The 14,727-nt window shown below is 41.2% G+C and overlaps 1 protein-coding gene across 1 annotated transcript in view; it reads left to right on the top strand.

Annotated features, from left to right (window-relative positions):
• Positions 1 to 6,309, top strand: part of ATIC (5-aminoimidazole-4-carboxamide ribonucleotide formyltransferase/IMP cyclohydrolase) — a 42,786-nt gene extending 36,477 nt beyond the window's left edge. Inside the window, exons 14-16 of the mRNA XM_021666966.2 lie at positions 1,648 to 1,830; positions 4,541 to 4,696; positions 4,977 to 6,309. Of these exons, the coding sequence (XP_021522641.2) occupies positions 1,648 to 1,830; positions 4,541 to 4,696; positions 4,977 to 5,096 (459 nt within the window). The 3' untranslated portion in view covers positions 5,097 to 6,309. The remainder of the gene's footprint in view (positions 1 to 1,647; positions 1,831 to 4,540; positions 4,697 to 4,976) is intronic.
• The last annotated feature ends 8,418 nt before the right edge of the window (positions 6,310 to 14,727 follow it).

Below are 14,727 nucleotides of genomic sequence, written 5' to 3'. Positions count from 1 at the left end.
TCGTGTTTCTTCTTGCCTCGAGTGGGTTGGCACATTTTGGATTAGTGAGACTCTACGAGCTGCTACAAAACTGGATTATTTACTCTCCTTTTCCCCCACTGGTAGTATTTCCAGGGAAGAGAGGTAAGGAATGTCACTGCCACCCGCCAGCCTTTATTTTTGCAGAGTGCAGGGTATTTTCACATTATTTCTTATGTTGTCTTATCAAGAATCTGCTGAGTAAGAAAGACTGCTGGACTGGGAGTTAACCTGATCTTTAAAATCAGGTTTATTGAAGCATAATTTGTATACAGTAGAATTCACCTTTTTAAATGTACAGTTTGACCAGTTTTCACAAATTTCACAGTATGTGACCACTGCCGCAATAAAATACCAAACATTTCTCACTGTGTGATGTTAAGCAAGATGCTGAACTTCTTCCCCAGTGTCCCGAGCCTCGAAATACAAGATTGAGCTGGTTCATCTCTGAGGTCTCTGCTAGCCTTTTCACACAGTGTCCTGAGCTTACCTCTTGGCATTTGTTAAATTATTTGGCCCACAAGTGATGGGGAGGCAGGGGGATGTGAATTCACCTATGGCCTGGAAGACCCCAGATTGCCAGTCTCTGTAGTACAAACTCCTGGGAGATTGTGTCTACTGGTGTCAGGTTCTAAGAAGTTGTGCAAGTCTATGTAGAATGAGTGCTTCATTCCTGATGTCCAGGAGGAGCAGGCTGCACAGGTGTTTGTGGTCTCTTTTATTCTCTTATAGCCGTGGGCAGGGTTGCCAGCATCTGTGCTCAGAAAGAGACAGACTTGGGCAGACAGCTGAGGGACTGTTCATTATAGGAACTAAAACCAGAAAACACACCTGTGCATTAAAGCCCTTGGTGCTTAGAATTCAACGCATAGAAATAGAGGAAGGAAGGAAGAACATTTTACCTGGTGGAATTGTTTCTACTTTTAGTTGCTCATGTCAGATCCTTATCTCAATTTCTGAGAGTTGATATTTTAATGTAATTTATACACTGGAGCCAACAAAGACTTTTGAATAGTCGTAGTTATTTTTGTGGTCATTGGTTTTATTTATTGATATTTTTTGTAGAGAGCATCTTGCTCTGTCGTCCAGGCCAGAATACAGTGACACGCTTACAGCTTACTGTAGCTTTGGACTCCTGGGCTCAAGCGATCCTCCCACTTCAGCCTCCTGACTTGCTGGGACTACAGGTGTGCACCACCACCCCCAGCTATTTTTTTTTTTTTCGTAGAGATGGGATGTTGCCATCTTGCCCAGGTTGGTCTCCTGGGCTCGAGCGATCCTTCTGTCCTGGCCTCCCAAAGTGCTGGGATTACAGGCACGTGCCAATGCACCCAGCATTGGTCATTTATTTTAACTCTTTTTTTTTTTTTTGGCCTCAAACCATCAATTTGATTGAGTTCTAGAATGTTAATAGTCATATGTCAAATATCACTGAAGAGGTATAAATAGTAGTTATAAATGTCTTACACCCCCTCCTTTATTGACTTAAAAATTATGTATATTTCTCTTATTTTGGCCTGATATGTTCTTCCACAAGACTAACAGGTTTTGGAGAATGTGCACAAAAGATCCTTTTGAGAAGAAAGCGTTGTTGGAAGAGGTGTTCACTTTCATGTCCGTGTTCCTCAGGTTATCGGCATTGGAGCCGGACAGCAGTCTCGTATACACTGCACCCGCCTTGCAGGAGATAAGGCAAACTACTGGTGGCTTAGACACCATCCACGAGTGCTCTCGATGAAGTTTAAAACGGGAGTGAAGAGAGCAGAAATCTCCAATGCCATCGATCAATACGTGACTGGAACCATTGGCGAGGTAAAAGACTTGTTGGGTTCTGGGCTGTGTTCATATTCAGTTCACCCCTTTATGTGTAACCGATTTTAATTTCATCATCACACAGAGAAAAAGATATTTTCCGAAATTCTACATTGTCTAAAATTGATCACTGAAGCTTGTTACACGTTTCTCATTTTCTTCTGTCTCGTGTAACTTTTTTCATTGTTTTTGACCCCTTTCTGAAACCACAGACCTCTGTCTTTTTAAGTCACAGCCTTGGTGTAGGTTTGTATATTTGTACTTACAAGTTTTTCTTGACGAGGACCGCTTTTCACTTACGTTGAGGTGTCTGCCACTGTGTTCAGCATGGTGCTTGCTGTCCGATGGGTTTATACTGAATATTAACTACAAATTGCCAGGAGTCGTGGCTCACGCCTGTAAATCCCAGCGCTTTGGGAGTCCGAGGCGGGCAGATCATGAGGTCGGGAGTTCAAGACCAGCCTGGCCAACATGGTGAAACTCTGTCTACTAAAAAAAATACAAAAAATCAGTTGGGCGTGGTGGCGGACACCTGTTATCCCAGCCACTCATGAGACTGAGGCAGGAGAATCACTTGAACCAGGGGGTGGAGGTTGCAGTGAGCCGAGATGGCACCATTGCACTCCAATCTGGGCAACAAGGTGATCTCAAAAAAAAAAAAATTAAAAATACAAATTGCCTGATAGCAGGTAGCCCCAGGATCTTCCCCCACCACATTCTCTACGTATGCCATTAATAACTTGATATATTTTGTACATTTCATGTTCTTCTGTTTGAAGAAGGTATGTGGAAACATTACAGTTGCAAACGTTAGGTAGGTAGCCTGCCAAAAGAGATCTAGCCCAGTTTCTGGACATACTGAGTGCCCAACAAAATACTGGAAGGAAAATGAAGCTTGCTAATCAAAAAGTAGATGGTCTTGGCTGGGCGCAGGTGGATCACGAGGTCAGGAGATCAAGACCATCCTCGTCAACATGGCCAAACCACATCTCTACTAAAAATACAAAAATCAGCTAGCTGGGTGTGGTGGTGTGCACCTGTAATCCCAGCTACTGGGGAGGCTGAGGCAGGAGAATCGCTTGCATGGAGTCAGAGGTTGCAGTGAGCCGAAAACGTGCCACTGTACTCCAGCCTGGTGATAGAGCAAACCTCCGTCCCCCCAAAAAAGTAGATGGTCTTCTGAAAGCCAGTTGAGTACCCTCAGTTTTTGCTGAGAAGCAGGAATCAACATAAGTGTCATTGAAGAGTGAGGCTGCAGAATGTAACTGAGGTACTTTAAATATCTTTTTTTTTTTTAACTTTGATACTTGGATTTTTCTGTTTGATATTACCAGTCAACCTCTGCTACTAGTGCTGAAAGAGTCCTGGAAGTCAAGAATAAAAAGTATGTCCAAGCTACAACATCACCCAAGGTGGAAGCACCTTGTATAGTATGACTGTCTTAGTCTGTTTGTGCCGCTATGACAGAATACTGCAGTCTGGGCAACTTACAAACCATAGACACTTACTTCTCATAGTTCTGGAGGCTATAACGTCCCAGATTAAGGTACTGGCAGGTTGAAAGTCTGGGGAGGACTACCCCCTGCTTCCAAGATGGCACAGCCCCCTCTCTGGAGAGGACAAACACTGTGTCCTCACTTCACAGAAGCGGCAGACTCCCCTTGAAGCCCTTTTATAAGTCCATAATCCATTCATGAGGGCCCCACCCTCGTCGCCTAATAACCTTGGAAAGACCCTGCTTTTTAATACGGTTGTATTGGGGATTAAGTTTCAACATAAATTTTGGAGGGGATACACACATTCAAACCATAACAAATATTATGAATCATGTTTTGTCTACAACTGATTTTATATTTAGAATAATTTTTGTATAAATGTAGTTCTAGAACATTCATCATCTTTTTCTTAGATTGGATATGGAGGGTTTTTAAAAAAAAAAACCTTGGAATACAATTTTCTCTTTTTTTCTTTCTTTCTTTTTTTTTTTTTTTTTTCCATTTCTGAGAGTCTTGCTCTGTCTCCAGGCTGCAATGCAGTGGTGCGATCTTGGCTCACTGCAACCTGTGCCTCGGAGTTCAAGCAGTTCTCCTGCCTCAGCCTCCTGAGTAGCTGGGACTACAGGTGCGCATCACCACGCTCAGATAAATTTTTGTATTTTTAATAGAGGCGGAGTTTCACCATGTTGGCCAGGGCAGTTTTGATCTCTTGACCTTGTGATCTGCCTGCCTTGGCCTCCAAAGTACTGGGATTCCAGGCATGAGCCACCACGCCTAACCGGAATACAATTTACTATTTGCCTCCTTTGCTACAGCAGTGCCAAAGTGGTGGATTTAAATTAAACAATAGTCTAATAGACATAAAGTAGTAGATACGAAGTAGATTTAAATTAAAGATTTTAAAACAATATATTTTTATGTAAGTAGCTTAGCCAAAAATAAATATATTTATTTATAATAAACTGATTTAGAAAGCAAAATGGTATTATCTTTATTTGGTAAACTTAGAATCACTTTTTTTCCTTAATGAAAATGTTTCTAAAAGCATCAGTTGAGATTCTAGATATGTGAACCCCCATGTAACTAATGGTCATTATTTACAATGAAGAAGTCCTAGGAAAAATGCCCAGGTGCTTACTGGCGTGGTGATTTGCACCAAGTGGAACTAAAGATGATGTCAGGCTAAGCTCCTTCCTTTCTTTCTCCCTGAATAGGATGAAGATTTGATAAAGTGGAAGGCCCTGTTTGAGGAAGTCCCTGAATTACTCACTGAGGCAGAGAAGAAGGAATGGGTTGACAAACTGAGTGAAGTTTCTGTCAGCTCTGATGCCTTCTTCCCTTTCAGAGATAATGTAGACAGAGCTAAAAGGGTAAGTATAGAATTGGGTGCATTTGCCCAGACTTGAGCCATTATGTAGAAACTGTTTCAGAAACCCTGCTTTTGATTTTTAAAAGGTGTGGCAGTATGATACTAGTAATATTCAGAGAATCATTTGACTTCTCCATTGGATGTATGGAAAACCCAAATCCTGTTATTTTGCCTTTTTGACGGAGTGGATCTTTGTTAGCTTATGCTTTTTAGAGGGGGATTCTGAGTTCTGCAGATTTTTACATGAGATTGCATTTTGAAAATCAATATACTTCCCCCAGAGTGGTGTGGCGTACATCGCGGCTCCCTCCGGCTCTGCTGCTGACAAAGTTGTGATTGAGGCCTGCGATGAACTGGGAATCATCCTCGCTCATACGAACCTTCGGCTCTTCCACCACTGATTTTATCACACCCTGTTTTATGGTTTGTTTATATGTAGGTGAAGAGTCACACGTGAAACTTTGAGAATAACTTTTTAAAAAAATAAAACAGTACATCTTAATCACTAGATCGATCCATTGTTTTTGGTAGTTGTGTTTTATGTTAAAGATACAGGCTCTTTCAACTGACACATTATACATAGTTGAGGAATTCCAGAGCACCCCTGCCTGCCTGAGCTCAGCCCATCCCACAGCACTGCCTGTGTGAAACACAAACATTCACGGGAACCAGAAGAACTGAGCAGCCAGAGAACCTGGCACACGTGCCTTAAAGCTGCATGCTTCCTCCTAGAGAAGTCTTCTCGTGCTGTTTGTTTTTCATCACACTCCTGAGAAGTTTGCTTGTCTACTTTCCAAACACAGCAGATTGTCACCTGTGAGCTGGAACCTTAGAGGGGATTAGTAGGTTTTGTTGACCCCCTCTATGGATAATGTGATGCATAGTTTTTCTCAGTGCTAAGTGAAATGTTTCCCAGAGTTTCAGCAGCCCTAGATTCGCCCTCTGGAGCTGCATAAAAATGTAATCAATGTTTGGTTCTCAGAAATTGTATCCAATATTCCAATCACAGGCTCATCACTGCAGTGGGCACAGTGGGAGGGCAGTGCCTTCCTTCGTCAGGCAGGACCGAACTGTGCATCTGTATGTGCTGCCTGTGTGCTCCTGACCATTCACATGCACTGCACCTGTGGTCGACGGAAACCCTTTGCCATCATTCACCTTCACAGATGAGTCCTTTCAAGTTATTTCTACACTGGGTCATCATCCCACCCCTGCATAGTACCTGCCCACATTGAAACAAGGCTGACTTGTGTGATCAATAAAATACTGCAGAAAAATCATGGCTTTTGAGGTCCCTAATGCATTGCAACTTCAGCCTTAGTTTCTTGGATTATCCTCTGGGATAAGCCAAGACTGTGTTGTAAGGTTTAAGCAGCCCTCTGCAAGGAGAGGAGCCATCTTGCTTACATTAGCTGCCAGCCACACGAGTGAGCCACCTCAGAAGTGGATTCTTCAGCTCCAGTCCCAGGCAACACATGATCTGAGCCAGAACTGTCCAAAAAGAGCTCTCGAATCCCTGACCCATCGGTACAGAGAGATGCATACTGTTGTAAGCCACAGAGTTCTGCAGCCATTTGTTACGTAGCAGTAAATAGCAAACACAGATTTTATAAACTAAGTGTGCATTGTCTTTTTGATGGCTCTTTGGCTTGAACAAAGGTTAACATTAAGGGTATGATAATGAGAATAGACTGGGCACTGTGTCTCCTGTCTATAATCCCAGCACTTTGTGGGGCTCGCTTGAGGCCAGGAGTTCAAGACCAGCCTGGGCAACGTAGCGACATCCTCATCTCTAAAAAGAAATTTTTTAATTAGCTGGGCATGGTGGCTCATGTTTGTAGTGTTCTTCACATAAATGAAGAATAAATAAATGGAGAATATACAACTCCCATGCAGAATTCTAGTAATTTACATCAATACTCTAGCTTTAAGATGGGCATAACTCTCAGCTCTTAAGTGTGGCCTGCACACAGTGACTTGCTTTCAAAGAGGATAGTATGGAAATCAAGTTAATCATGGGAATAAAACAGTAGCTACAGTGGAGAAACCTGACAAACACTTTCTCAGCCAGATGATCAAGGTCAACAGCAATAATGTCCTGCTGTTAGGAAGTACCTCAGAATGGGAGAATGGCACTTTACCTTTTTGGTCTTCTTTCCAAAACCCTGTACTCAGCCTAATCATGAGAAAAATGTCAGATATAACCTAGCTGAAGGACTTTCTACAAAATACCTTCCCTCTGTCAAGGTCACCAAAAAGAAGAGAAGCATGAGAAACTCATGCTTAGAGGGGCCTAAGGAGATGTGATGACTAAATGCAATGTGGTGTCCTGGAACAGAAAAAGGACATTAGGTAAAAACCAAGAAAATCTAAAATGTTTAGTTAATATGTATCAATATTCGTTCACTAATTGTATTAAATGTACCATACTAATGTAAAATACTAATAAAAGGGGAAATTAGGTGTGATGTATCCTCACAGTTTTTTCTGTAAATCTAAGATTATTAGATAACAGGCCAGGCACGGTGGCTCACACCTGTAATCCCAGCACTTTGAGAGGCCGAGGTGGTACTACGGATCACCTGCGGTCAGGAGTTCGAGACCAGCCTGGCCAACATGGTGAAACGCCGCCTCTACTAAAAATACTAAATATTAATGTTGTGTGCCTGTAGTTCCAGCTACTTGGGAGGTTGAGGCAGGAGAATTGCTTGAACCCCAAGGCGGAGGTTGCAGTGAGCCGAGATTGCGCCATTGCACTCTAGCCTGGGCAACAAGAGCAAAACTCTGTCCAAAAAAAAAAAAAAAAATGTATAACCACATTCTAGTATCATACTAAAAGGCTAAGCCATTTTGAGTATCAAATACCCAATCATTTTTAGATCTCACCCAATGGCCTTTTTTTTTTTTCCAGTTTTTTGGTTGTAAAAACCGAGCCTACTACATACACTGCATTTGATTGGCATGTCTCACGTGTCTTCAGTAACCGGTTTCTCCTTTTTAGATTTTTTTCTTGTGGTCAGTTGAAGATTTTGGATCCCACAGTTGCCCGCATGCGGGGCTGTGCCGTTACATTCCTGTGATGTCGTTTCGTTGGTGCCTCTGCTCCTTTCTTATCTATCGATAGCGGTACAATATATAAGAAATTTTTTTTAGTTGGATTTATTGAGAATTTAGAAAAAGGTTTTGAAACTGCCCTCCATGAAGATGAGTGTTCCAGTTTCTTCCTGCAGGTTTATAAATGTTCACTTCATGCATATTTGAGGCTAACACTGTGGACACATGTTTAAAGTTATGACTGATTTTGGATTTGGGTTTCCTTTAACGCTTTTTGTCAACCTTTCCATTTGCACTCAGCCCATTTGTATTCAATTATTGATATGTTTGAGCCTTATTCTTAGTATCTTATAAAGTTTGACCCGCTTTTAATTTCTTTCTTAACATTGTTTAGAATGTACAGCTGTATTTCCTCTAATAAGCTAAAAGCTGTAACTCCCCCATCACCCCACCCCAGCCCATTCCAAATTCTTGTTGATTCCTGCACTTGGGGTTCCATTTTCTCCTAGCCTTTTTTTAAGACCAGACTTTCTAAGGCTTCTGTTTACCCTCACTCCACCGATCTTTCTTTTATGTTTTATATTTCATTTTCTTTTACTTGTCCGTCCAGATTTCTTTCGTCTGCTCTTCCCGTTTACTCATGAATTCCTACTTTGTATCCATTCTGCTCTGTGTCCCGTCCATTGAGCCCTTTATTTCAGAAGATAGATTTTTGACTTCACATATTTCTGGTTTTCTTTTCCAATTGTTGGTATCATCTTTCTAGCTTTGTTTTACTATTTCTACTTCCGTTAGAATCTGCAATTTGGTATGTTACTTTTCTTTTAAAATCTCTTTACTCAAGTGTTGTGGTATGTTGGCCTGTGAATTCATTGTTCCTAATATTGGCCACCCAGCAGGCTTGAGCCAGAACAGCTGATGCCCTCCTTGCCAGCCCCACGGGGTTCAGGAAGGGCAGGTTTGAGTGAACCCTGGGGAGGAGCACCCAAGCAGCAAAAACAACCATTCTTCACTCTAGAAAACGACTCCGTTTAGGGCTGTCAGCAATTCCTTTCTCATTTTACTGTCTCACTTCCCTGCCTTATGCCAAAAAAAAGCAGTGTCCTGCCTTAAGCCAAAGTGCCAGCCCTCGCATGCAAGCTCACTCCCTGGGTTCCTCATATTTTGTTGCTCTGTGAGGTGGTGTTTTCCTTTATATGTACTCAAGTTAATCTTGGTGGAGGTAGCCAGTAACCAGGGAAGTTGAGCACTTTGGGAGGGTCTGGAACTGGAACCGCATTAACATGTCTGTGTCTAATATGGTTAAATCATTTGAAATGTCAAGACTGGAGTTTCACTGGTGTTTAAGTGAAATGCATATTGATCTTATGTCTGTTGTTTCCATGATACAGAAGGACAGAGATCCGTAATGTAACAACGCCCTGACGAATGCTGAGTGTATTTCTACTGGGGGACCCCCTGGGCACAGGGAGAAAGCAGTGCATGAAAGGGATCCTCCAGTCTTCCTCCGTTTCCCTTGTCCTTTGACACCTGCTTCTCTCCAGGCCACCTTCTTTCTAAAGCCCAGCCTATGTGCCTTCCTTAGTACAGAATCCTGCAGGTCTTTAAGCTCCCAGTGCCTTCCATTCTTGGACTTTTGTTTGTTTGTTTGTCTTGAGATGGAGTCTCCCTCTGTCACCAGGCTGGAGTGCAGTAATGCGATCTTGGCTCACTGCAACCTCCACCTCCTGGGTTCAAGTGGTTCTACTGCCTCCACCTCCCCAGTATCTGGGACCGTAGGCACTTGCCACCACCCCCAGCCAATTTTTGTATTTTTTAGTAGAGTTGGAGTTTCACCATGTTGGCCAGGATAGTTTCAATCTCTTGACCACGTAATCCACCCACCTCGACCTTCCAAAGTGCCGGGATTATAGGTGTGAGCCACTGCGCCTGGCCCATTCTTGGACATTTTTGTATCTTATTTTTGCCAAACATGGTGCCAGATACAAATTTTCTTTAAAAGAAATTGTAATAAAGTATGCATATAGAAAAGTGCATGAAACATTTATCATTTAAAGTATAATTTTTTTTTTTTTGGAGACAGAGTCTCACTCTGTTGCCAGGCTGTCTCTTGACTTTGTGATCCACCCACTCAGTGCCCCAAAGTGCTAGGATTACAGGTGTGAGCCGCCATGCCCAGCCTAAAGTATAATTTTTAAGCAAACATGTGTCACCACCAACCAGGTCAAGAAGGGAATTTTGCTAGAAAGTCCCCACGTTCCTGTCCTTCATCACTACTCCTCTCCCTCTAGGAAACTGTCTTTGTGCCTCTTAGGGTAATCGCTACCTTGTTTTGCCAGTCAGTAGGTGAGTGATCTTGGGCACATAACTTAAACCTCTTGGAGTTTGATTCTCCTATAAAATGGGGATAGATTCACTTTTCCAAAAGGCCGAATAACTGCTGGCCAAAAGCACATATTCTGGAGCTAGTCTGTCTATCAGGTTCTAGTCCCAGCTCTGCTACTTACTAGCTGTGTGATGTTTGGGTGATTCACTTTGCCTTTCCCTCACTTTCTATTTGTAAATGAGATGAAAACAATACAGACATCTTAGAGTTGCTCTAAAGAGCAAATGAGAGAAAATATTACGGGCACTTAAAATACCACCTGAGTCATGATAAATACTGTTTAAAAAAGATGCTAATTATTAGTTTCATAACTGTGTATATAGAAGCATAGGAACTAGTGGAAGATTACCAGTGGAAATTATGAAACATAATAAGTGTATATTTATGAATAGTTTTGTTTTAGTTTCCAAACTGGTAGCCACAAAGTCACTGAGTTCCTTCAGCCTTCATCTACTTTTTCCCCACACCTTTTCCTCATGAAGGAGCAAAAATCAGGTTTCCTATAACTAAAGTGGTATTTTTTTAAGATAAAATTTACATAATGTAGAATTCACCATCCAAATCATTTTGAAGTATATTGTTCGGCAGTTTTCAGTATAGTCACAAAATTGTACGACAGTCACCACTATCTAATTCCATAAAGTTTTCATCACCCCAAAAGGTAATTGTGCCTCTTAGCCATCACTGTCCATTTCCCCTTCACCCCAGCTCCTGGCAACCATAAATCTACTTTTTGTTTCTATAGATTGGCCTTTTCTGGACATTTCGCATGCATGGGATCACACAATATGTGCTCTTTTGTGTCTGGCTTCAACTTAGCATAATATTTTAAAGGTTCATGTTGCAGCATGCATGTTCCTTTTGTGATCAAATATTATTTCATTATATGGATATACCACCTTTTGCTGATCCACTCATCAGTCGATGGACATTTGGATTGTTTCTGTGTTTTGGCTATTAGAAACGATGCTGCCAGGAGCATTTGTGTACAAGTTTTTGTGTGAACATATGTTTTCTTCTCGAGTGTATATCTAGGAGTGGAATTGTGAAGTCTTATGGTGACTGTTTAACTTTTTGAAGAGCTGCCAGGCTGTTTTCCACAGCAGCCACACCATTTTACATTTCCACCAGCAATGAATGACGGTTCCAGTTCCTCCACCAACGTTTTTGAGTCAAAAATAGCTTTCCAGCACTTGGCTTAGCATCTTACATCTAAAGCTGAATTACGGAGATGGGCAAGTTTCATTGTAAAGTCCTGTCTAGCAGTCTCCTGGCAAAGGCAGCGCTTCATTCTGCAATGAAATGGCCACTTGCAAAGTACAAGGTTGCAAAGACTTCAGTGGGAGATTCCTTGGCCTTTGATGGATTTTGCCTAAGGGAGCTTGCTGTGGTGTGTAGCTTCAGGACAAGGTGACGCCAGCCCCAGTCCATCACTCTGGGCTGGCTGCCTTGTTCAGCTTCAGCCAATGCTAATTTCAGTTCTCTGGGGGCTGCACACGAGCTATTTTAGAGATAAATTTGGCTCCCGAGATTGTTAAAACCTACATGTCTCTAAAGAGTAAGTAAAAAGGAATTCAAGGAAATGTAAAACATGCTTTAATAACTCATACCTGAGTCTACTGAGGAGCATTAAAAAAGGAATTTCCCATTTGAGACTTTAGCTGAAGCCCTGTTTCTCTTGCTCTTTTATTACATACTTTCTTCACTTCATTTGTAATTTATATAGGTTTCTGTTTGCAATTCAAATTGAATCTTTTATTTTAATGAGGACATGGAGCGAGACGATGTGATAATGAAAACAACTTGCGTCTCAAGTGTAAGTGCCATATATTCTTGAAAACAATTTTCTTAGTTTGTGCAAGGTCATCTTTGTGTTCTGCTGCTGTATCAGTGCTAATGGTCATCTTTAAATGTTTCCAAACATGGGAAGTCCCAACAGTGATCTTTTTTTTTTTTCTTAATAGTTGAATTGTCTCCTTTGAAAATGGGATTTTTGAATTGTAACCTGCCACATTCCCTACCACAGTAACGGGAACTTACTAAATAGGAAGCAATTTCAGCACTTAAATGTGCTGATGTGATGTTTCTTAATCACTTTAATGAGTTTCATACCACTAGAAATGGAATAGAAGTTTCAATGGAAATATAATTAAATAGAAAAGTCATTTCCTATACTTGTAATTTTCCCCTGATCATTTCTTTATTCACCTCCATAGAAAGGGTGCCCTACAGGTGTATAGCGATGTTATTATACAGACTTATTTGCATAATTCACTTAGGTTATTAGTGCTGAAAACTATAAAATATAATAATACATTTTATTACAAATCAAGTGTAGCAAGGCAATATAAAACTTTCAAACAATGATATTTATTTTTAAAGTCTGATTAATATTTATTAGTTTTATGAATTTTTCTTGAATTGTCAGTTTCTTGCCTAAATCTAGGTTTTTCTTTTAGTAATGCTTTTTCAATCTGACCTGCTTAAAACAATTCTCAGGGGAAGCAATAACCTGAATCAGTAAAAATGGTAAAAAGATCTTTGGAAATACTTTGTTTTCGTGTTTGAGATCAGGAGTAAACAAACCTTACCTGGGAGTTTATCAAGCCATGCTAAAAGTGTTAGCTGACACGAAGTAAGCTATGTTAGAGCTGGGTGCAGTGGCTCATGCCTGAAATCCCAGAACTTGGGGAGGCCAAAGCGGGCAGATCACAAGATCAGGAGTTCGACACCAGCCTGATCAACATGGTGAAACCCCGTCCCTACTAAAAATAGAAAAAAAAAAAATTAGCCAAGCGTGATGGCACACACCTGTAATCCCAGCTACTTGGGAGGCTGAGGCAGGAGAATTGCCTAAACCCGGGAGGTAGAGGTTGCAGTGAGCTGAGATCATGCCATTGCACTCCAGCCTGGGCAACAAAGTGAGACTCTGTCTCAAAAAAAAAAAGACATATTAGATTGAGTTATCATACCATGGGGTTTCCCTAAGACAAAACTTTTCTATACTATACTATTTGCTGAGAAATAGTCAGTACAAAACAAAGTTTTATCATTCTTGCATTGTGATGCTAAAAGAAAAGGCCATGTAAATTTGTTTAATTTGCTATTTGTTTATTCATAAATTTAACATATTACTTTGGAGAGTCCAACAGACATTTTGGAAAAGGTGATATTTTTCCCTGACCTTAAGTGTGGAACTTGAGGCTTTTTACATTTCAACATAAAAGTAAAGGGGCTTGCTATCCATTTAGTTAATGCAATCCAAGTGGATTTGCTTAAACTGCGTTTTGTTTTGTTTTGTTTTTTTCTTGAGACAAAGTCTCACTCTGTCACCTAGGCAGGAGTGCAAAAGCATGATCTCAGCTCACTGCAGCCTCCGCCTCCTGCGTTCTAACGATTCTCCTGTCTCAGCCTCCCGAGTTTCGGGAACCGCAGGAGTGTCACCATGCCTGGCTAATTTTTTATTTTTTGTAGACAGAGATCTCACTATGTTACCCAGGCTGGCCTCAAACTCCTGAGCTCAAGCAATACTCCCACCTCGGCATCTCAAAGTACTGGGATTACAGGTGTGAACCACAATTCCCAGCCCTTACACTGCATTTTAGGGTAAATATTTTTAGGTTTGTAGTTAGGCAAGTGGTTTGAAGCATCATCAGTCTCAACCCAAAGTGGCTCTTTCCTTATGTTTTTAGATAGAAAGGCCTTTAAGCAAGATTCAGATGAAGGGCCTGCTTTACCAGCTCACCTATGAATGTGGAGGCACCAGCTTACTGTCTGCAGCACATGTCTTAGGGAGTGTCCCTTCCCACAGTGTGTAGATTGGTACTGAGATGACATTCTCTTTCCAGGGTGCAGTGATGACCCACATGTGAGATGGTCATTGAATATCACCTTAATTTGTACTTTCTATGATTTTTTAAAAACATACAGAGCAGCTCTCTTGGTACGATTGGGCCGATAAAGCTGAAAGATCAGTAATGTTAAATAGAAGCCCAGGGTCTGGGTCTGTATTTTGCTAAGGAAACCTCATCTGAGCTTCCTTCCCTGTAAAATTAAGCTGTAAAACCTCCCTTAAATGAGATGGCTAAATGTCAAAGCATTTTATAAACTGTAAATCAATTCAAATGCGTGTTAGTATATTTTCAAATGAACCATGAGGAAGTATCTTTCTGTATTAAGCTTAAATATTCTTTGCCAGGTATTTATTGAAATACTTTATTTCACTGTACAATAGCATATTTAAAAAGTTCTTTGCATGTCTTATTATGAACTAATTTTTTACTAATTAATAATTAACTATTTGCAGTGCCACTATTTACTATTCTGAATGTCACATTTATTTATTTATTTTTTTGAAACAGAATCTCGCTCTGTCTACCATGCTGGAGTTCAATGGTGCCATCTTGGCTCACTGCAACTTCCGCCTCCCCACTTCAAGCCATTCTCCTGCCTCAGCCTCCCAAGTAGCTGGGACTACAGGTGCCCACCACCACTCCTGGTAATATTTGTATTTTTATAGAGACAGGGTTTCACCATGTTGGCCAGGCTGGTCTCAAACTCCTGACCTCAGGTGATCCGCCTGCCTCAGCCTC

This window comes from Aotus nancymaae, unplaced genomic scaffold, assembly GCF_030222135.1.
Source record: "Aotus nancymaae isolate 86718 unplaced genomic scaffold, 86718_ANA_hifiasm-v0.15.2.pri h1tg000008l, whole genome shotgun sequence".
NCBI classification, from domain to species: Eukaryota; Metazoa; Chordata; class Mammalia; order Primates; family Aotidae; genus Aotus; species Aotus nancymaae.
The sequence above is the reverse complement of the archived record's forward strand: the minus strand, read 5'-3'. Positions and strand labels throughout refer to the sequence as shown.